General features: G+C 33.5%; 1 protein-coding gene across 7 annotated transcripts in view; it reads left to right on the forward strand.

The window, feature by feature from the left end:
* Naprt (nicotinate phosphoribosyltransferase) overlaps positions 1-23087 on the forward strand; it is an 84470-nt gene that overhangs the window by 44592 nt on the left and 16791 nt on the right. For 5 of the 7 annotated variants that reach the window (XM_089100923.1, XM_089100929.1, XM_089100927.1 and 2 more), the window contains exon 9: positions 21441-21584. In XM_089100923.1, the coding sequence (XP_088957049.1) occupies positions 21441-21584 (144 nt within the window). Of the gene's footprint in view, positions 1-3963; positions 4230-21440; positions 21585-23087 lie in introns of all 7 variants that reach the window. The other 2 variants (XM_089100925.1, XM_089100928.1) reach the window with 1 other exon arrangement.

The raw sequence follows: 23087 nt of genomic DNA on the forward strand, positions 1-23087 counted from the left end.
TGCTTGATTGATATTAGAGATATAACCATATTAAAATCAATAATTCGTTCCTTTCAGAATACCTTCATTTTTCCTCCAACGTTTAGTGTGTTTTAGTTTATGCTTGGCCCAACTTGGATTTTCGTTTTTTTTAACTTAAAAATCCTTCAGTTTTATATTCGAATTGTATTTATGTTACAGATGCATGAAACTTGTAGAATCTTAAAAAAGTCGATTAAATTACCGCTATTCAACTTCTGAATTTAATGTGTATTTTTACTGAGCTCATAAGAATAGATTCAAAACTACACTCTATTAGTACCAAGAACATCAAAATAGAAACGTTTTTTGCCCCCGTAGTGGATTTACCTTAAGTTAATTTGCACCTGTGGCGCAGTGGTCGGCTCGCTGGATTTGGAATCCTTTGTCCGAAAGGTGGGGGTTCGATTCCTGGTATGGGATGAGGATAAGCACCGTGACTCTATACGCCCAGCCAGTGTCGACCCAGTTCAAAATGGGTACCTGGAGAAATATGGAAAGGGTAAACAGCAAGGGTGTGCTAAAGCACAGGATGGCTGACCCCCCTCCCCATTGTACTTCCTGGCTGGAGACCTTTGAAATTGAGATCAGCATCGCCGGTTTGGACTTTAAGGGTCTAGTGCCGTATCTTTTACCTTTACCTTTTTTTCTATTTTTGCTGATGACCTGATCAGCAAATATATCAGCTGATGACCAACTAGAAAAAACATAGAAAACTGAAGAGATACCTTACACTTTTTATGTCTCGTAGGAAATTACAATTAAGTAGTGTACTTACGCCCTGTCATAAGTCAAAGGACATGAAAACGAGCGATGTTGCGACCATTATGCTATCGATCATCAGCATCATAGCTTGATCGTAATACTAGCGAACAGCAAAAATATAGGAAGCTGGGGATAGATCATACGTCTTTTCACATAGCACGTATGAAATTTCTAATGCACATGCCGTGTTGTAATGCACATAACCTGCCCCATCAACATGCTGGTGAATAGCAAAACGTATGAAACTAAAGGGTTCCCTGCATCTTTCACATATCTCGTACGAAATTAAAATTACTAACATCCCAAATAGAGTTGTGATGCTGATTATTATCATTGTCAGCCGGATCGTCTCAATCATGAATAACAAAAACATGAAATCTGAAGAGGTATCTTACGCCTGTTCACATGTTTCATAAGGAATCAAAACTAATGGCAGCACAGACAATGTTGTGATGCTGATGATCATACTGGCCAACAGCAAAAACATAGAAAACCGAAGATATATCACACGCCTCGTCACAAGGCACGAGTGAAATTGAAACTTCGAGCAGCACAAGCCGTGCTGTGATGCGAATCTTCTGCCTGATTCTGGTGAATAGTAAAACATAGGAAACTAAAGAATTATCTTGCGCCTTTCGTATAGGAAATTAAAATTACTGACACCCCGAAAAGTGTTTTAGTGCTGATCATCAGCCTAATCATGATCATTATCGTCCGAATCACCACACTGGTGAACAGCAAAACATAGTAAATTGAAGGTATATCCTAAGCCCTTTCACATGATGCTTATGAAATTAAAACTTCTAGCAGCACAAGCTGTGTTATGATGCGGATCATCTGCCCGATCAACATGCTGGTGAATAGCAAAACAGTTGGTAAATAAAGAGCGATCTTACGCATCTCACATGTCTCGTAGGGAATCAAAATTACTGATTACCTGCTCAATGATGTGATGCTGATCATCAGCCTGATCATGATCATCATATTGATGAAGACCAAAAACATAAGAAACGGAAGAGGATTCTTACGCCCGTTCACATGCTTCATATGGAATAAAGACTAATGGCAGCACAAACAGTGTTGTGATGCTGATCGTCATATTGATGAACAGCAAAGACATAGAGAAATGAAGATATATCTTAAGCCCTTTCGCACGGGAAGTTAAAACTACTAGTGCCGCAAGCAGCATGGCGGTGCTCAGTTGAACCAGCAAAAGTGAATAAGCCTATCACATAAGTGGTGAAGGAGTACTAACACTAGCAAACTATGACGCTACCGACAAGTACTTAATGACAGCAGTGACAAGCAATATAGCTATAGCAGTTAATATAAAGGTAGCATTATGGCCAGACAGAGAGTTTGGAGGTGTCACTAGGAATTATTTCTGAGAGACTGAATTGATTTCCAGTCTTAGAAGTTTCCGAGCCATTGAACATGATATTCATGTCAGTCACGTCACGACAATATACGTGACAGTCACGGCAATATAGTCCTGAACAGACTAAAACTCTATAATTAAAATATAAGTAACCGAAAGGCCAGACTGAGAGTTGGCAGTTGGCACTTGGAACTCTCTCTGGGAGGCTGAATTGAGTTTCCAGTCTTGCAAGTTCCCCCAAGCTATTGAACAGAATTGATTGCGTGCAGTCGTACATTACTCGATAGCCACGACTATATAGTCCTGAGCAGGGTAAGACTGTATAGTAGAATACTCAAATATCCCATTGACGTTTTATGATAAAGGATTTTTTCTGTTAATATAATTTTAACGTACCTGGCGTAAGGATTTTATTTTGATTTTCAAACACTTTACTTTTAAGACCAATGTAAATAATATTTAAAAATTTTTCATCAAATTCATCAAAAATATCGAAAATCTTTACATCACACCTTTTCTTTGGTCTGTTAAAGGAGTTTAATTAATTATTAAACAAAGTAAAGGTAAAAGGTAAAGAATACAGCATTGGACTTTACAGTCCCTACCGGCGGTGCTGATCTCCGTTTCATGACCCTTCAGTTAGGAAGTGCAATGGGGGGTTGGGGGCCAGTCATCTTGTGCTTTCACACTCCTTTCCTGTTTACCTTCCCCGGATTTCTCCAGGTACCCATTTAAAGCTGGGTAGACTCTGGCAGGGCTTACAGAGTCACGCCACCGACCCCCGTCCGAAACCAAATAATTAAACAAAGTAGCATCCGAAAAGTATTGAACTGTAGCAGTGGATTGTACATTTTACATTGACTTTCAAAATCTACCTTTTCTGAGTTTCACTATTTAATTAGGATGAAATTTCAACAGGCTGTTGACATGTGTCTGTGTCAACAGAAGCAGGTCTTAAGGAACAAGACAAGTTTTAGAAAAGAACGAGGAAAAATTTGTAACAGCGCTAAGAAAAGAAACATGTAAATTTACGAGAAAATGTTGAAAGCTATGTGGGAGATTGTCTTAAAATTTCCTTTTTTCGGGGGGGGGGGGGAGTTTGGAGACAGTCGTCTCCTCTCTCTCGCTTTGGGTATGAAACTGTTCAGCCTAGTGTTAGTCCAACCGAAGTTCTTCGATTTAGCTCATTGTATGCCTATCCATGATGCTTAAACAAACACACCTACACGCAGGCCAAAAAAATGCAAAAAGGCCGAACAATTCCAATATTTGAAAAACTATGCCTATTTATTTTGTGGCAAGAAAAAAACATTGTTTTGAATCTGGGTGTGTCAAGCACCTGTTTTAAGGGATGTTTGAAGAAGAGAAATGAAATGGTCTTTTTCAATTATTTATAGTATACGACCTGGTACGTAATGTTATTGTTATTTTTATATTATTATAATAATATTGTTATTATTATTTTATATATTATTATTATTATTATTAATTGTTACAAGCTGTTTGAAAAAAGATCCAATCTTGAAATACAAAATTTTCAGGTTCAAAACTCACAACTTCCAAAATTTGAAAAACCAATTTTATTGCGGGTCTGAGTCTGGACTCATGTCTTTCGTTGGATACATACCAGTTGTGTAATTGGTGAATCTATTCTTATTTTGGCTTCAGTAAATGCACATATCAAATTCAATTTTTGAATGTTCAATCGTGAATTTATTTTCAATGTATTGCTTGGGCCTGGCAAAACCACTTTTTTTTTTTAACTGTGCATGCTTTTTGTATCCTAACATTTTTTATCTTAGGAGTGGCTTAATCAATTTTTGTGCTGTCAGTTTGGCACTCAATGACTATGGCTATCGTTCATGGGGTATACGGCTTGATAGCGGTGACCTTGGCTATCTTTCACGCGTCTCGCGTGAGATGTTCATCAATATTGGAAAGGCGTATGGCCAACCCTGGTTTTCTGAGTTGAAAATCATTGCTTCCAGCAGTATCAATGAAGAAATAATACATAGTCTTAATGAACAAGGCCATCAGATTGACTGTTTTGCAGTGGGAACCAATTTGGGTAGGTGAACCACATTTCGAATGTCCAAAATCAAAATGCACTTTTCAAGTTTTCCTTTGTTTAGACGAAGAGAAAAAGAGATATTGTTGCTACTAAAAATTGTTTCCTAAAAATATTTTTTTTTTTTTTAATTTTTTTAAAAAATTTTAGTTTTTTTTAAATTATTTTTTTTTAAATATTAGTTTCCTAAAAATTGTTTCCTAAAAATTGTTGCTACTAAAAATACCCATGGGCGTACGGGGGGGGGATACCCCCCCCCCTCTAGAACTTCAAATTTACATTAGATATGGCTGAAAAAACAGAAGGTTGAAAAGGCCGTTGAAAAAAGGTAGATGGCTAAAAAAGGAGTTGATAAAAGGTAGATGGTTGAAAAAGTTGGAAATAAACAGCCGAAATGACAGAATAAAAGCCAAACAAGAAGCAATTATCCATAATTTCTTGGTAAGACTTAGCTCTAAGCCAAGAAGATTAATGCTGAAGCTTATTGATGATTTTTGGTGATTACTTGTTAATAAAGATTTCATAGGTATGATTGAATTTGCTGGCAATGTAAGGTTTTGTGAACTAACAATATAACTTCAGCTTCCTCCCCCCCTCCCTTCATCACAGAATCGGCTGCCCCCCCCCTTATACAAGAAGCTACGTACGCCCATGTTAATACTATTGGCTAATTGTTGTGACTTACTTTCATGTAAGAATCACTATTCTTTATTCTGCAATTGTAATGAAGAAATGTTAAAAACGGGTTAGATCTTTTCATAAGACTGTAAAAAAAATAAAAAATAAATCTTTTTACTATGGAAGTAATAATAGAATTCCAAATATTTCAGTTTCACATTCAGAAGGCTTTATCAATGAAAAATTACAGAACACAACAACAACAACAAAATAGATAAAGAACGGAACCGACGCTATTCAAAGAAAAACAAAAGGAAAACTCACATTTAAACAAAATCCATTGTGGGAATGTCTCTTAATTCCATTGACTAATTGTTCTGACAAACTTTCATGTAACAATCACTATTCCTTATTTCTCCAATTGTAATGAAAATATGTTAAAAGCAAGTGGAATCTCTTCATAAGACAGTAAAAAAGAGAATTTTTCACTACAAAAATAATAATAAAATTCCAAATATTTTGGATCCGTTTTCGGAAGTCTTTATCAACGAAAAAAAAACTAACCATGAGAAAGCATATAAAGACACAACACACAACAAAAAAAAGAAAATAAATAGCGTAACCGACGCTATACAACGAAAAATAAAAGCAAAAATCAAATTTAAACAAAATCCAATGTGGTAACAACACCAAAGCACAAGCAATAAAACAAGTTTATACAGACATCTTGCCTTGTTGCCTTATATGTCGTTACCACATTGTATTTTGTTTAAATCTGAGTTTTCCGTTTCTTTGTTTTTTTTGTGTAGCATCGGTTGTGCTTTACTTATATGTTTTATTTAGGCTAGTTTTTTTCGGTTGATAAAGGCTCCCGGATATGTAGCCGAAATGCTCAGACTCTTATTATTATTTTTGTGGTGCCAATTTACTGTTTTTTTGTTGTTTTTTTTTGTAAAATATTTTACCTGTTTTTAATATATTTTTGTTACAACTGTACATGGAAAGGTGGTGTGATTGGCTCTTCCGTTTGACGTTTTAAGGCCACCAAAAGAATGAAAAGTTTTGAATGACATTATTGTTTTACAAGAAAACTATTTCTTCAAATTGGCTGTGTTTCAGCTAATATACCATAAAATAGCACAGTCTTTGCCTCTAACACTTTTAATAAATAAAACACTAATTGACTCATAAATACTTGACAAATAATTAGATTTCAACTTTGGTCTAATGATGTCAACTGTGATTAGATATCATAGTAAGCTTGATTAGTTGAAAACTATTGTCAGTCGAACAATGAAAAAGCAAGTTTTTTGAAAATTAACACCACTTCCATTTCCAATCAATATTTCTCAATAAACTAGTTCTGATAATGGATTTTCAAGGTTTTCAAAAATAGCATTATTCCATTAAGAGGATTCGATACCATAAAGAATCAGCCTATCTCTTCCATTATAAACTTGTTTAGTTTGTGTGTCCAAACTATTTAGAATTATTTGGGCGGTCTTGCCATAACTTGTGGAACTTGGGTAAGTGATCCGAATAAATAGCAGAAAACTAAAAGCCGACACCTCCCAAAGGCGGATCCATGATTTTTTTTTTCGGGGGGGGGTCACTAATTTTTTACTTTTGGGGGGGGGGTTTACTAATTTTTGACTCCGTTTTCGACTAATTATACTGATTTTTACCTAGGTTTTACTAATTTTCGACTTATTTTCGACTCGGTCAAAAATTTCAGGGGGGGTCCACCCCTCCCCCCCTGGATACGGCCTTGACACCTCCTTTCCCTGAAATCTTAAAGCCAGTCACCATTTGGCAGATTCTGCAAATCTGCACCGCCAATCTGCAAATTTTACTTCAATGGAGACTTCTTTTCCGGCTCCGCATTGGCAGTTCGCAGATACTGCAACCTTCGACGTTGCTTTTTCTGCAAAATGGCAGAATCTGCCAAATGGAGACTGGCTTTTAGAAAAGCATTGTAACTTCTCTTTTTTGTGCTGGAGATACTGATGTTCAGTTTTAGGGAAACTTGTTCATTAGAAAGTGCAATTTTTGTTTTTCGAATAAACGGAAGGTAATATTTTTTTTAAAATTCAGGAAATGGTTTTCCTCAAAAATGCTCTAGTATAGCCTACCTGCTAAAAAAAAAATGTAAGAAATAACCTCAAAAGAAAATGTCGTTTGATCAATTTGACAGCTCTTCGAATTTCCTGTGGTACAACCCGCTGAGATTGGAAACTACCGATACAATTCTATTGTCGTTAGAATCAAATTTCATAGTCAAGCATAAATTCTCAATTGGTTTCAACGATAAGTACTCCCTGGGAGAATTCGCTAATGGACCCTTTGCCTTTAAGATAGCCGACGTTGAGGCTCACAAAATGATGTTTAAAATATCGAATCCTCTGAAGTCATTGATTATAAAATAAAGACAAATCGAAATAAAAATCTTACTAAAGTCATGAACATAATAATTTTAAACTGCTAAAACAACGTGCCATACATAGCTGCACTAGCTATTCAGTTTCGGCTGCACTAAGTTCACTTTCAATGTCAAGCCAGTTCTTATCTTCATGCAAATAATAGTACGGCAGGTTTATGCAGTTGTAAATGTAATGGAAGGGTAAGCTGTTATTCCTTTCCAGCTTGCAAATAAAGCCCTTTAAGATTTTTTTTAGCCCTTTGCCATTCAAGCCCTTTAAGCATGATATTTATCATGAACGCAAATCTTATTGATCACTGCTGAAGTTCTTATTCTGTATCTAATTTGGGTTCCGTAAATCAGATACACCTCCACTGTAAACTGTGAAATCATCTAAAATTGAATTGCGCTATTTTTACCAGTGTTGCCGTTCAAACCAATTTTTGCCGCTGCCCGAAATGTGGTCGTATCTAAGATGTAATTATTTGCCCTTACATTCTATTACAAAAGACTTTTTGGGGAAAATGATTAGAGCTGAAGAGTTGATAATTATTAAAGTATAGATCGTATTCGTCTATTACTTAATTATTTACGTTTAGCCGGATTCGATAGATGCACTAAGATGCAGTAAACTTAATTATTAATTATTTGGATTGGCAGAATTCCCATAAACCAATTGCTCAATATTATAGCTAAGATATAGATTGGTTGTGGGATTGCAACACTGTATAATTTTACAAACATTATAAATTCAATCACTGTGTTAGTGCAAGGCTGATCTTGAACCAGGGCCCTACTTATGCTCTGCGTACTGTTCATTAACAAGGAACCGGTCCACTTTTGGCAGTGGTGGGTCAAAAGGACCCCCCTCCTCGGTGTGAAGCACAGTAGACAGAATATAGCAGTATGATCATTCTCTATCTTTCCCATTATAAAAACCCGGAGAGGGGTGCGAGTGGAAAGAAACAGGCTAAACAAGCTAAGGCAGAAAGAAGTGGGAGGAGCTTTTTGTTCACGATGACCAGAAATGATCTGCGATAAGCTTACTGGTATATTCAGAAACAGGCTAAACAAGCTAAGGCAGAAAGAAGTGGGAGGAGCTTTTTGTTCACGATGACCAGAAAGGATCTGCGATAAGCTTACTGTCTATAAACTGTGGTTTGAAGAGTGCTTGATTTCTTGCCGTTTTCAATTGCATTTATATGAATCCGTCACGCGCGATATAATTGCGAATTTGAAGTTGCAAATCTGAATAACTAACATAATTAAATTGTACCCTATCCTCCTCCCCTGTGAATATGTCAAAAAACGAAAGGTAACTCAAATTTTAGCCAAATACGATCAGCCTTTCGGGCGTATGTGAAACAGCAAAGTGTCTCTTTTTCTAATTCTAACTGGTTGAAAGTACTAATGTAGACTTTTATTTTTCTTAGAATTTTGTTTCTTCAAATCTGTACTTGAAATGTGTTTCCCCTTTTAATAGTGCTTTGATTTTGGACGTTCGATTTTTTTAGAGGAGCACATTGAAGCTAAGGTTTGTTTGCAGAATTATCAAATATAACAAGTGTTGCCTACTCACTTCAAGTCTGAATTTTCGAATAAGTGCAACTTGTCTTATGAGAAAGTATGGGGAAAATATTGACTTTTTTTATTGCCCTTATTTGTCGTTTAAGATTCTCAAAAAAAGATATAATTAAAATGGCCGAAAATTTTTGCGTAAAATATAGTGAAAAAAAGCCTGAATACTAAGGCTATAAAAAGTCGATTTCACAAAGCCAAAAAAATAAATTCCCTCGAAAATTTTCGTAACTAGTTAATTCATATTACACATGTCATATCTGTCATATTATAGAAAAGCTAGAATATTGAAGTAAACTTGTATTAGCCAGTGAAAGACTTCGTCATGTCTTATGGGTACCAGATATTGTCCCTGGAAGCCACAGATGTCCTTGTCCTCAATGCGATCTATGGCACTGTTCTGACAATTATGTAGGCTACTTTTTTTTTTTTTTTTTTTTTAATTAATCGTCAAAGCAGGTAAAATTTTTAAAGTTACAAAAAGGAATCGGCGACGAAAAGGTTCACAAGGTCATAATTTTGTAGAGTTACCTTTCCATTTGTAAATATAATAGAAATATAATAATATTATTCAAATTAAAGTAGATAAATTAAATTAAGTAATTATTAGTTTAAATTAACTATATGGTGAAATTGTCAGTTTAACAAAGCCCATAAATCAAGGATGGGCTAGAAGAATGTTTCCCCTTCTTAAATAAAAGCTTACCTGCGGCTGTGTATTTCTATGTTGTTGTTTTTTATTTTTTAGTTTTTTGTTTAACTTAGGCTTGACAGGGGGCCTCTCCCAAATGAGTGAAAACCTGCTTGCTCCACATTCTGGGTGTTCTGCTTTGAGAAAGAAACAGCAATGTTTAAACTTGGCTTTATTGGCATCTGAAGGATAACATAGGATCTCTGATCCAAAAAGTCAACCTCGCTCGGCTGTGTTTGTTGGAATTTAGATGAACGTTCTCAACAAACAAGCCTTGAGCTGCAAAGCTCTTGTTTATTATGAAAAGAAACACTATCAACAGACGAAGTCTTGACTAAACGCAATGATAACAGATCTCCAGTGGGTCCGTGGTTTTTGACAGAAAGATAACATTGAAGTTTTGTCCCAAAAGTACTGTTTAACCAGTTTTGACGTAATTTTTGAGATTCATACTACTTTTCCAATAAACAATCATTGAGGTGTACTCAAAGAACCCTTGCGTACTCAAAGAAGGAACTTGATCGACAGACTGAGTCTTTGCGGAGTGTAGTGGTGACAGATCTCTAGCAGAAGTGTGGTTTTCGATAGTAGGATAACTTCGTAGCATTGATCTAATTGCTGCTTAAGAAGGTTTGGCCATGTTTTATTTTTGAATTCAGACGACTTTCTCAGCAGATAAGCCTCAAGCTGAAAACTCATGTTAACTTGAGGGAGAAAGAGTCTTGTGTAAATGCAGTGGTGACAGATCTCCAGCGGATATTCGACTGAAGAGTGACATTAGTGATTGATCTATAAGGGTGCTTATCCAAGATAGTTGTAATTTAGACGACTTTGATCAATAAATGGGCCTTGAGCTGCAAAGCCCATGTTCATTAAAAGAAGAGATTGATAGACTGAGTCTTGACTAAATGCAGTGGTGACAGATCTCCAGTGGATCAGGGATTTTTGACAGAAGGCTAACATTGGAGCATTGATCTAAAAGTCCTGTTTAAACAATTCTGGGTGTGTTTATTGGATTCCAGACCACCCTCTCAACAAACAAGCGTTGATATACCAACCCCTTGTCCACTAGAAAAAGAAGCTCTTTGCTAAATGCAGTGATAACAGATCGCCAGTGGATGAACGGGCTTTGACTGAAGCGTAACATTGAAGCATTAATCCAAAAAGTGTGCTTAACCTCGTTTGGCCGCATTTGCTGAATTTTAGAGGACTTTTTAACAATAAGGTCTTAAACAGCAAACCCCTTATTTACTGGGAGAAGGAACAATAATGACAGACGAGTGAACGTAGTAGTGGGTGATCTCCAGACGATCAGTGATCATGGACGCAATTAACAACGATATTTCAATTAGGAGTTCAAAAGACTGGCTGTACAAATCGAAAGACAGTGAGTTTACAATCAACCAATGTAGAAACCTATGTCCTATAACCTGTGTCCTACCTAAACCTATGTAGAAAGCTGCATTTGAAGTGCGATAAGTTGAAGAATGGGTTTGAACGAATGGATTAGGTTGAAACAGTAAACAAGTAGTTTTGGTCTGCCAAGTTTGAAACGTTGTATCTTCCTCTTTTGGAGTAAACCTCGTACCGGTTTTGGACGGTCAATATTGACACTGCCCAAAACATGGCACTCTCACTTCTGTCAGATCATTGCAGTAAGGAGATTTGAAGAGATTTTGTCATGACACAAGCTTGCAAGCACGTTTAAATTGTTCATCTAGATATTACTAAATTTTTAATTAAATTAATTAAAAAAAATTGAGGGGCCTAGGATTTTAACTATATTTATGTTGCTGAATCTAAATATGAAAACTTTTTCTCTGTCTGCTCCCCATTTTGGATAAATTCACTTATCAATCCGTGTAGTTTTTTATCAAATGACTTCAAGTAGAGTAATGCAAATAAATGAATAAATGTTATTATTATTATTTATTTACTTATTTATAATCTTATTATCTAATTAATAATTAAATAATTTAACTATATATGTTATAGACCAGCTTAAACTGAATTACTGATCTAAAGCTCAGTCTGAAGGGGCGCAACGGTTTGTTGCTACTCATACTAAAGCAAAATATGGTTCTATCTCTTGATGCGCAATACCCGATTAAACGTTCGGAATGGCTGTCTTTCGGAGTCTACCAATAGGGAGACTAATGAAGGAGAGGATGGCGGGATCTCTTCTATTCGTCTTATACATGAGTTAAGACAAGGCAAACTCTGCTCTTCTCCATTTATGTATAAGATTCTTAAGGTGTAGACACTTTATAACCATTATTACAATATTAGTCAGGTTTTAAGGTTAGTACCATAAGTCCTTTTGAAGTGGCATCGTGGCCAATCTTACTAATAATTTTCTTCGTTATTTCTGTGGTTCCCAAAATAACTTTAAGCAAACACCTTAGTTTTCGTGTGCTCTTCTGTAGAGTTGCGCTTGGCTTCCTCTACTTGTAGTGTGGTTTCCTATGCCTTTTCATTAAACTTCATTGACGCCTTATTTTTTGCTGATGGAATAGAAAGAAAATGAGAATAAAAGAAAGCCGACTTGTAACCATTAGTCAATATCATATTCCTGAAGTGGTGGGGGGGGGTTATATATCTGGAAATCAGTCTTTATTCTGACTTCAATATAAAATTTAATTGAAGCGTAAAATCTCTGTATTATTATGTACAAACATAGATAATCTTTGGTATTGATATCTGTGGAAGTGTAAAGCACAACTTGTTGATTTGATTTATACTTTTGAAAAAAGGGGGGGTCTCTAAAAGGCAAGATTATTGATTGGGGTTAATGAAATGAGGTGAGTACCAAGATAATCAGATAAAAAGGAATGTTTCTTCTTGAATAAAGCTCAGGGATTTTTGGCCATTTAAACGTAAGGAATAAAAATGTGTCAAAGATATTTTTTTCTATGTATAGTTTTTATATTATGCCTTTATTATTTTCAATTTTTCTTTACAATTTTCGGCGTCAATCTCATTCTGGATAGCTTTTAAATATCTTGCTTATCTATCTTATTGCTTTTTTAGTGTAGATTTAAGTTGCTTTGGATTTTTTTCATGCCTTTTTTTATTTTTTGTTTTTTCGTTATAATTTCTATCTATTCCTTTCTTAGTGTATCTTTAAGTAGCTTTAGATTATTTTTTTTCCATGGCTCTTTTTTCATATTTCTTTTTTTTTCGTTGTAATTTCTATCCTATTCCTTTCTTTGTGTACCTATAAGTAGCTTTGGATTTTTTTCCAAGGCTGTTTTTTCATATTTCTTTTTTTTTCGTTTTAATTTCTATCCTATTCCTTTCTTAGTGTACCTTTAAATAGCTTTGAATTTTTTTTTTTCCGTGGCTTTTTTTTTTTATGTTTCTTTTTTTTCGTCATAATTTCTTTCCTATTCCTTTCTTAGTGTACCTTTAAGTAGATTTAAATTTTTTTGTTTACATTGCCCTTTTTTTTTATTTCTTATTTTTTTTTTTTTTTAATAATTCCTGTCCTACTCCTTTCAAAGTGTACCTTTAAGTAGCTTTGGATTTTTTCCCATGGCTGTTTTTTTCATATTTCTTTTTTTTTAGTTATAATTTATATACTATTCCTTTCTTAGTGTACCTTTAAGTAGCTTTGGAAATTTTTTTCATATTTTTTTTTTCGTTATAATTTCTATCCTATTCCTTTCTTAGTGTACCTTGAAGTAGCTTTGGATTTTTTTCCATGGCTATTTCTTTCATATTTCTTTTTTTTTCGTTGGCTGTTTCTTTCATATTTCGTTCTTTTCGTTATAATTTCTATCCTATTCCTTTCTTAGTATACCTTTAAGTAGCTTTGAATTTTTTTTTGTTTCCGTGGCTGTTTTTTTCATATTTTTTTCGTTATAATTTCTATCCTTTTCCTTTCTTTGTATACCTTCAAGTAGCTTGGATGTTTTTTTCCCCATGGGTTTTTTCAAATTTCTTGTTTTTTTTGTTATAGTTCCTATCCTATTCCTTTCAAAGTGAACCATTAATTAGCTTTGGAATTTTTCCCATGGCTGTTTTTTTTTCATATTTCTTTTTTTTTTAGTTATAATTTCTATCCTATTCCTGTCTTAGTGTACCTTTAAGTAGCTTTGGAAATTTTTTTCCATGGCCTTTTTTCATATTTCTTTTTTACGTTATGATTTCCAGCTTCTGTATCATTCTGAACAGTAAAAGTGCAGCTACAAGTGGTTCAGGTTTTATTTATATATTTGTTAATTATTTAATTATTTTACTAATTTTATTTAGCAACACTATGAAAGGGGTGCTTCGGGTAGCTCTTATTTTTTTTTTTTTAATAGGGGCCATACTAGGGGCCGTATTTAATAGGGGCCGTACTTTAATTAATTAAAAAACAAAGTTTTTTTTAATAAACCGATTCGTAATATTCCCTAAATTTGCAGAGTTTGTAAAAACTAGCTTTTTACTCAAAACTCATCTTACTGGAAATTTTGGGAGGATTAAAATTATATACTAAAATTATTTTCTGCTCCTCTGTGTTTTGTTGCGTCGATTTTGTGTTCAGTAAAGCGCTGAAGCGCGAGTTTTATATATATATATATATATATATATATATATATATATATATATATATATATATATATATATATATATATATACAAAATAACTACTTAAAAAAGGGAGCCCATTTAGAAAAAAAGAAGAATTTGTTTTCAAGCGAACAGAAGGGCCTCTATATATATATATATATATATATATATATATATATATATATATATATATATATATATATATATATATATATATATATATATATATATATATATATATATATATATATATATATATATATATATATATATATATATATATATATATATATATATATATATATATATATATATATATATATATATATATATATATATATATATATATATATATATATATATATATATATATATATATATATATATAATATATATATATATATATATATATATATATATAGAGGCCCTTCTGTTCGCTTGAAAACAAATTCTTCTTTTTCTAAATGGGCTCCCTTTTTTTAAGTAGTATTTTGTATTAACACCATAGAATTAATTTTCCATTGAACTCAAAAGACTGTCCACAAATCGATTCCTACTAAACGAACTACAAAAGTGAGTTTTTTTTCCGCTTGAATTAAATAGGAACCGGGCATTAGACTTAAGACTTTCCTCCTATTCCACTAGATATAAGATATGAAAAGATTTGTTCTTCATTAAATACACATAAAATATGACATGTCACTATTCCCCTAAAGGCTCATTGGCCTGTAAAGAAGGGGGAAGACAAATGAGTTACTTACTCAGAGAAGAAAAACAAAACAAAATTTAAAATGATAACTTACTCACAGACAGAAGAGCAAAAAGGAGAAGAAAAGAAAATATAAATAAAATAAAAACTATAGAAAACAAAACTAAATAGAAAAATAGACTAAATTAATTAAGTAGGTTAAATAGACTCCAAAATAATAGTAAACAAAGCGAAAAAATAAATAAATAGATAAAAGTAACTTCTAAGAAGCTAAGAATTTTTAGCAATTTTTTTAAACAAACTGAATGAGTGGCACCCTCGTCCTGATCCAGGCAACTTATAAAAAACCATATTACTCGCCATTAGAGGATTAAAATCTGACCTCACACAATGAGTACATGGAACTTGAACATGATTTGTCATATTGCGAAGATTATAATTATTTTGATCAGAGGTATAAAATAGCGGAACACTTAGAGGCCGGGGGTCACCATGAAGCTCAGAAAAAGTAAAATATGCGCAAGAAAGAATGTACAGTGACTCAAGATCAAGTAATGGGATAACTAATGAACGGTAAATTTCCTGAATGATGTTTCTAGATTTTTTGTAAACCTTAGAAAGTGGTTTTAACAGAGAAGGAAAGGTTGACATCCATACTATTGGACAGTAAGAAACGTAAGATTGGCTAAGCAGTGAAAAAGGACTTTCAAAAGTGATCCAGGAAAAGTATGTCTTAAGTTTCCTTAAAATACCGAGACTCCTGCATATCTTCATTTTAATAAAATCAATGTGACGTTTGAAAGATAGTTTTTCATCAACAAGAATGCCCGAAAAACGAGCATATTGTTCTTCAGATCTATGAATTATTCCAATTTGCTGGGGAATTTCTGATAACTGGGGATAAACCTGAGAAACACACGAAAAAATAAAAAAACTGGACTTAGAAAAATTTAGGGTAAGATAGTTAGCATCAAGCCACAAAATTACCCTCTCAAACAAATTTCTCAAATTTAATTAAAGCTCTGAGTCGCAGTTTCCCGAAGTGCCAAGTGTGCTGTCATCAGCAAAACCAACAAGGACATCAAAAGAAGGCGAACTATAGTTACCACCAAAGTATAACCACCTACGGAACAAGTACTGACAAAACCTATCCTCTCCACACAAAAAAAGTGACTCGCTGTCCGCGTCTCCGGAGACGATTCCATACCTATGCGAACCTGGCGACTAAATAACAAGTTCCGTAGGTGATCATACTTGTTCCGTAGGTGATTATACTTTGATCACGCTCTAGCATAATTTATTGGCCGGAGCAAAGTACTTTGGCTCGGAGCGATTAAGTAGTACAACATTTTGCGTCTGGAGGTGCTGAGGTACGCGGGGTCACTTTTGGAGAGTTTTGTCAGTACATGTTCCGTAGGTGATTATACTTTGGTTACCACTATAGGCAAGGGAAGGCTTAGAGTGACAAAGTCTACAGCAATTAATAAGTTTCTACTTTTTTTTACTACATAATAAACATCATTTACATAAATCAAAAATAGCACAGGCCCTAAAACTGATCCCTGGGGGACTCCAAAATTCACTTGTGAGGGTGACCGGAAAAGTAGATCAACAGAAATTAACTTATCCTTCAAATAAGACTGAAACCAAGAAAATATATTTCCCCTTATGCAATAGAATTTCTATTGAAATTCTTCAATAGAAGAATGTCATGGGTTAAGGAATCGAAAGCCTTACGAATATCCAGGAATATTTAGTTTCGGAATTAATTCCGAAACTAACGCACAATAAATAAAATTCAAAAGGGTCATACAGGCATGTTAAGTGGAGTACTTCAGTCAGAAGCGAAAGTGAAAATCATGAAGAAATTTTTTAATTTTAGGAAAGTAAGGAGACGGGAAAGCATAGCCTTTTCAAATATTTTACTAAATACTGATAAAATTGAAATTGGTCGATAACAATAATCCGAGCACGCTTGAGAGCATCCGGAAATGTTCCACATTCAAATGAAAGATTAACAAGTTTTGTTAGAGGCAAAACTATTGAAGGAAGAATGGATTTACCTACCTTAGTAGGAATAGAATCTGGCCCCAGATGAGGACGAGTTTTTCAAGCCATTAAAAATTTTAGTAATTTCATTTACTGTTACTGGCTCTAGAAACATAAGACTTAAGACAAGGCGGCCCGAGGTAAGATCTAAAGTCCGGCTTAGGCCTAGACAAAGTAACTGTAGAAGCAATATTCTTACCAATATTAGCGAAGAATGAAGTGAATGCTTCTTAAACATTAAGCTCACCCTCTGCTTCATCCCCAGTAACCAGCCTCATAGGTACAGAGCTAGATTGAGAACTGGGTTTAAATACAGAATTTATTACCTTCCAAGTCTTACGAATGTCATTACCACAGGCAGCAAAATTATCTAGATAATTTTTATAAGCCACCCAGAGACTATTTCTCCTTCTCTAGCTTTCGAGAAGTCAGGATGTCATCCATGGGTTTAGAGGAACAATCTTTTTATACCTATGATTAGAAGGTGGTACTTTACCAATATTAAGAATAGCCTCTTTTAGAGTTCCATAAAAGGACTCAATTAAAAAAGAAAAATCCTTATCATTATCACTCTTCCCCTGTTTAAAGCTGAACTGAAAATATATCCGGAATAATATCTAGAAAATGATCGGAGATATCACTAACTAAAATTGAGTTTTCCCTCAAGCTAAGCGCAGGGAAGATATTATCAATCAAAGAAGCTGTAACATTAGTTGCTCTTGTGAGGATGGATGTAGATGGTAGAGTTCCTGCGGCAAGCATGGTTGAAAGAAAATCAACTGAAGCTGAAGACTTTGAATCCATCAAATTTATATTAGTCACCCATTATGATTAACTGACACGGACGTTTCAGTATTATGTCAAGTATTTCCTCAAGATTCAGAAGAAACAACGGAACAGCACCACAAGGCGAACGATAAGTATTGCCTATGATTAGGTCAATGCCATTAGATCTAAGTTCTATAATTGTGATTCAAAAATACTGTCAAAATTCCTTGATAAATTACCCCGCTAGCAATAATGCAAATTACAAGATATATAGACGGCGATACCTCCTTTAGCCATCTTGCAGCGGTTTATATGTTCCATTTTGTAGCCATGGATATCCAATAGCATTTCATTTCCAGAATCCAAAAACGTCTCACATAAGCCAACAACATCAGGCTGTTCATCCGAAACAAATAGTCTTAGATTATCTTTTGACGAGGAGATACCCTGAATGTTAAGCTGAAGTGCAGTTAGAGAATAATTTTCACAAGTACCAACACTCCTTCCCCCTACGGAAATTAAAAAATAAAACTCAAATATAATTCTCAAATCTGAAAAGACTTATTTTCCACCGGGGGGGGGGTATTTCCTGGGTGGGTAGTCGCCGGAAGGGGGGGTAAATGCCGGCCACCATTTGAGATGTTCTCACCTTGAAAACTAGTTCAGTATTGAAAACTAGTTCAGTTCTGACTTAGTACTGAAGAGGCACACGGGATTTCCATAGAGAACAATCTATCAACTTAACATTAATTTTCCCAGATGTAATCTCTAAAAGATAAGGACAAATAATTTTCCGGCAACTAGGCCTATAACAGTTATCTCCAAGTAACAGTTATCCTAGTTATAGGCCTAACTTGAATCTTCAAGTTACCGGTAACATTTTTTTTCGGATCTGTATTTAATTTAAAGCCTTGTTTACAGTGTGGTATACCTTTTATATTTATGTTCAATTCACTTGCATACAGATTTGGACTAATGGTGCAAACAGAGGTTAGGGAAGCTGAAGACGTAAAGAACGAAAACGAAATCCTTAACATAAAGGTTTTACTTTAAAGGTAGAATAGTTTTCAATTAAGATCTTTTTTTTAATTCACACTTTATGATAAAACTAGCAGCAGGAAAAATAAAAAATGGAAAATAAACCGCAAAGACTTTAATTCCAATTTTTGTAAAGCGGTAACTAGGCCTTTAACGGCAACTAACCTATAACTATAGGCAACTATAACAACATTGATCAAATTTGCTCCACGGCAAGCATAGCGTACTTAAGGTGTCCCTTAATCCCTTAAGGTGTTCCACATTTCACAATTGCTTTCCCTTCTTGGTCTTAGCATATATTTTCATAAATATATCCATTTTTAAAAAGATTCAAGAATACTTTTTGTATCAACTTGAACAAGAAAGGCTCATACTCTTGTTAATATATTTACCTAGTAATCAACAGATAATCCTTGAATTGTTACGAACCAAAACGTTGTAAAATTCAGCTAATTAATTTCGCTTATTTATTTTCACGTTTGAACGTAACAATAGTGACGAGAATGTGATATTGCCCTAAAAGCTTCATAATTTTGAAGGAAATAGAATGATATTAATCTTGAAAAATCGCTATTTTCAGCTACGAATAGACCGAAGATGGGTCCAGGGACCAAATATGTTTTTATTTTGATGTCCTTGGAACTAAAATACATACCACGCTGAAACCAAATATTTTAGATATAAATTTTGTATAATTGGCTTGTAAATTCTCTTTGGATTGGTTTAGAATGAAGCACCAGGAAAGAACGTTGCACCTCCAACGATTTTTTTTTTACCTTATAATAGAATAGGTAACCTTAGGAAGTTGGAGAGGGCTCATTCTATCGCAGATTCTATATCCAGTGTCATATTGAATGATGAAACGGAACAGAAGGTACTTGATGACCTATTCGTAACCTTTTTTCCCTCAAGCGACTTCTTTGGCCCCAGATAGCACCGGAGACATTACTAAGACTGGAAGATCATTTTTATTGCAATTTACTTGCAGCTCTGGAAAAAATAAGTCTTTTATTTAGTCCCGTCTATCGAACGAATTGAATCTTGTGAAAAGAAAATCAAACCCCCGTTTTTAGGTTTTGGGTAATACTAGGTATTCATCCTGTGCAAGTAATTTTATAGCTACTGAAATCTTTGCAAAGTATATTTAGTCTTTACATGAAAATGTATCTTTGAGAATTTATTCTTCATAATTTTACTTAGTAAGTCCCTGATATTGAAGTTGAAATTTGAGTTGTTATGTTGTCTCTACTAAGTTTCGAGACCCTTGAAGGATAAAGCTCAAATATTTTTGTAAGACTTATTTTGTAATATTTTTAACTTATTTTAATAATATTTTGTAATATTTTTGTTTTTGAAAATGTATTCCTAGATATTAAGTGTGACTGAATGTCATTACCTACGATGGTTCTCGATATTGTGAAATTATGTTTTGCAAGAGCTTTATACGTATGCTGCGTATATGTCACAGAAATGGGCCTATAAAGGAGATGAGAACTTAGGTCCTACTCCTCCTCCCCATCAACCCCAGATATCCCCGTATTTCGGGGCAATTTCATTCAAATAATCAAATAGAAAGTTTTTTGCTTATAACAGTGATGTTATACATTATATAAAAGGTGTTGTATTCAGTCAATATTTTTCATTATTATAAATATGCCTGGAGGAAGACCCCAAAAAGGTTACTAAGTTGGTGGCCTTTTAGTGGCGCTAATTCACGAAAATGTAGGGTGGGAGGCAAGGATTTTTTTCATTTTTAATTAAGGTCTTTGTTAAGCTACGCCAAATGGAGGCACTTGAAAGGCATAAAAAGTTATAAACTGCTTCTAGAAATATAAACCATTTTTGGCGACTCCTTTGGCTAATGTTTTCTGTAAGTGTCCTTTTTTGGTCAATTTCCCAATAAAGTTGGAGTTCAAACGACAGATTGGTTTCTATAAAGCATGAATTGTTAAAATGAAGTATGAAAAGCCTAAAAAGAATAAAATGAAGAAATAGAATCAGAACCGCCATAATATAAAATATATAGATGTTATGGATCACCATCAATAATAAAATGTAATTACCTATTCTTGGCGATTCCTTTGCTGATGTTTTCTGTAAGTATTCTCCTTTCTTCTGTCTTGTCGTCGGGTCAACTTCTCAATGAAGTTGAAGTTCTAATGGCAGATTAGTTACTATCAAGAATTAATTGTCAGAATGAAGTATGAAAAGTCTAAAAAGAATACAAGGAAATATTTCAAAAGAAGTCTTATAAAGCGCTTTTATCTGAAAAATGCACCAAAAGTAAAAAAAAATATATTTATCTTTTAAAACTACCTGAAAACTAGGAATTTTTCAAGAGTAATACCTAATGTGTTGGGCATTCATGGCCATGCCCTTACGCAGGGATTTTTTTTTTTTTAGAAGAAAAAAAAATCGAATTTTTTCCGAAATTATTTGATAATTTAAAAAATATACCAAAAATTCGGGAAAATTTGAGATTTCAGGGGGACGGAAGCCGAGAACCCCCCCCCCCCCCCCCTTTCTGATCGTTCCTGGTCATGAAATCTTTTGTTACTGTACAAAGACTATTGTACTCTGTCTCGAACGTCCTACCCTTTTATTTTGAGTTTTTTTTTATAAATTTCAATTTACGGTTAGTAGAATAAATATATTATCGTTTACTTTTTTGATATCTTTAAAAATTTTACTTATTTACTTATCGTTTATTTGTTAGTGCATTTAGAGATTTTTTTTTGAATTTCTTCTATTTGGATTTGATTTTTTATTTTATTGGTTATTCCAGTCACCTGCCAGCGTCAACCTGCCCTTGGAGGAGTGTATAAACTCGTTGAAGTCAATGGGGAGCCAAAGATCAAGCTAAGTGAGGATGTTGAAAAGGTCACAATTCCTGGAAAGAAGCAGGTTTATCGTCTCTACGGCTCTGATGGTGAGTGCTTTATTTGTTTTGCATAGTAATATAAGACCTTGCGATGACTTAGTGGATAAAGTTGCGCATCCTGATCGAAGGTTGTCAGGTTTAATCCCACGTGTCGCAAGGAAAGACTTGTTTCATTTGTAAATAATAATACAAGTAAATTCTCAATATTACGCATATTACCAGTACAGGTAATACAGTAATAAGGGTAATATATTAATAATAATAAGTAATAATAAGTAATACTAATAATAATAATAAGTAATAATAATTAATAATAAGTAATAATAATAATAATAATAAGTAATAATAAGTAATAATAATTAATAATAAGTAATAATAATAATAATAATAAGTAATAATAATAATAAGTAATAATAATAATAATAAGTAATAATAAGTAATAATAATAATAATTAATAATAAGTAATAATAATAATAAGTAATAACAATAATAATAATAAGTAGTAATAATTAATAATAAGTAATAATAATAATAAGTAGTAATAAGTAGTAATAATAAGTAATAATAATTAATAATAAGTAATAATAATAATAAGTAACAATAATTAATAATAAGTAATAGAGTATAAAAGCGTAACACAATAATCAAAGAGTTCGTGGTAACGAACTGTAAGCAAGGACCGATGCGGCTCAATAAAAACCAAAATTCTAAATTACAGGATTTTGATATCAATATTGGCTTTTTATGCTGATTTCAAATATATAAGATTGACGTTAGTTTAGTTTAGTGTTACCCATCAAAAGCTACGAGTCTGAGAAAAAATCTCTGATTTTCTGCTTTGTTTTGTATTTCCAATTCCCTGGCAAAATTATCCTCGTTATCATTTTGTCCTTTTGTTTCTTTGTTTTTACGTTCATCATGTATAACCAGTCTAGTTTTCGAACCTATTTGTCGCTGTCGACTCCATTTCTAATAAATTATTAATATAATTTATAATAATCATGGTCTGAAGGTTGAAACCAATAATTTTCTAACCACCCGAGCCCCAGCAATGGAAACCTCAAAAATACAAATAAAACTGTAAAAAAAACCATTGTTGTAAAGGCAAAAATGAAGTTTACAAATAAATCCCTTCTTTAAACAATTTTCATCCATCTACACCTTCATTTTAGTCAAATAATGATTTTTTTTTTCAATAATTTTCTAACATTTTCTAACATTCTAACCCGTCATGTTAGAAATTTTCTAACCCGTTGTTCGAAAGTTCTAAAGATTCTAACAGTTCTAACATTTCTAACAGTTCTAACAATGCTAACATTTTCTAACAGTTCTAAAGATTCGGTTAGAAAGTTCTAACCGAATGTTAGAAAGTTATGACTGACGGGTTAGAAAATTTTCTAACATTCTAGTTAGCCATGAACCACAGAAACTAACGAAAAGTGTAAAAAGCCAAGTTAAATCGTACGGAAGACTATCACATTCAGAACAAATTTTAGAGATTGTCATTAGTTTATATTTAATCTTTATCTTAATCTTATTCCCAGAAGTCT

This window comes from Artemia sp. Qi Xiang Cuo, chromosome 15 (assembly GCF_049724085.1).
Source record: "Artemia sp. Qi Xiang Cuo chromosome 15, ASM4972408v1, whole genome shotgun sequence".
Classification (NCBI taxonomy): Eukaryota; Metazoa; Arthropoda; class Branchiopoda; order Anostraca; family Artemiidae; genus Artemia; species Artemia sp. Qi Xiang Cuo.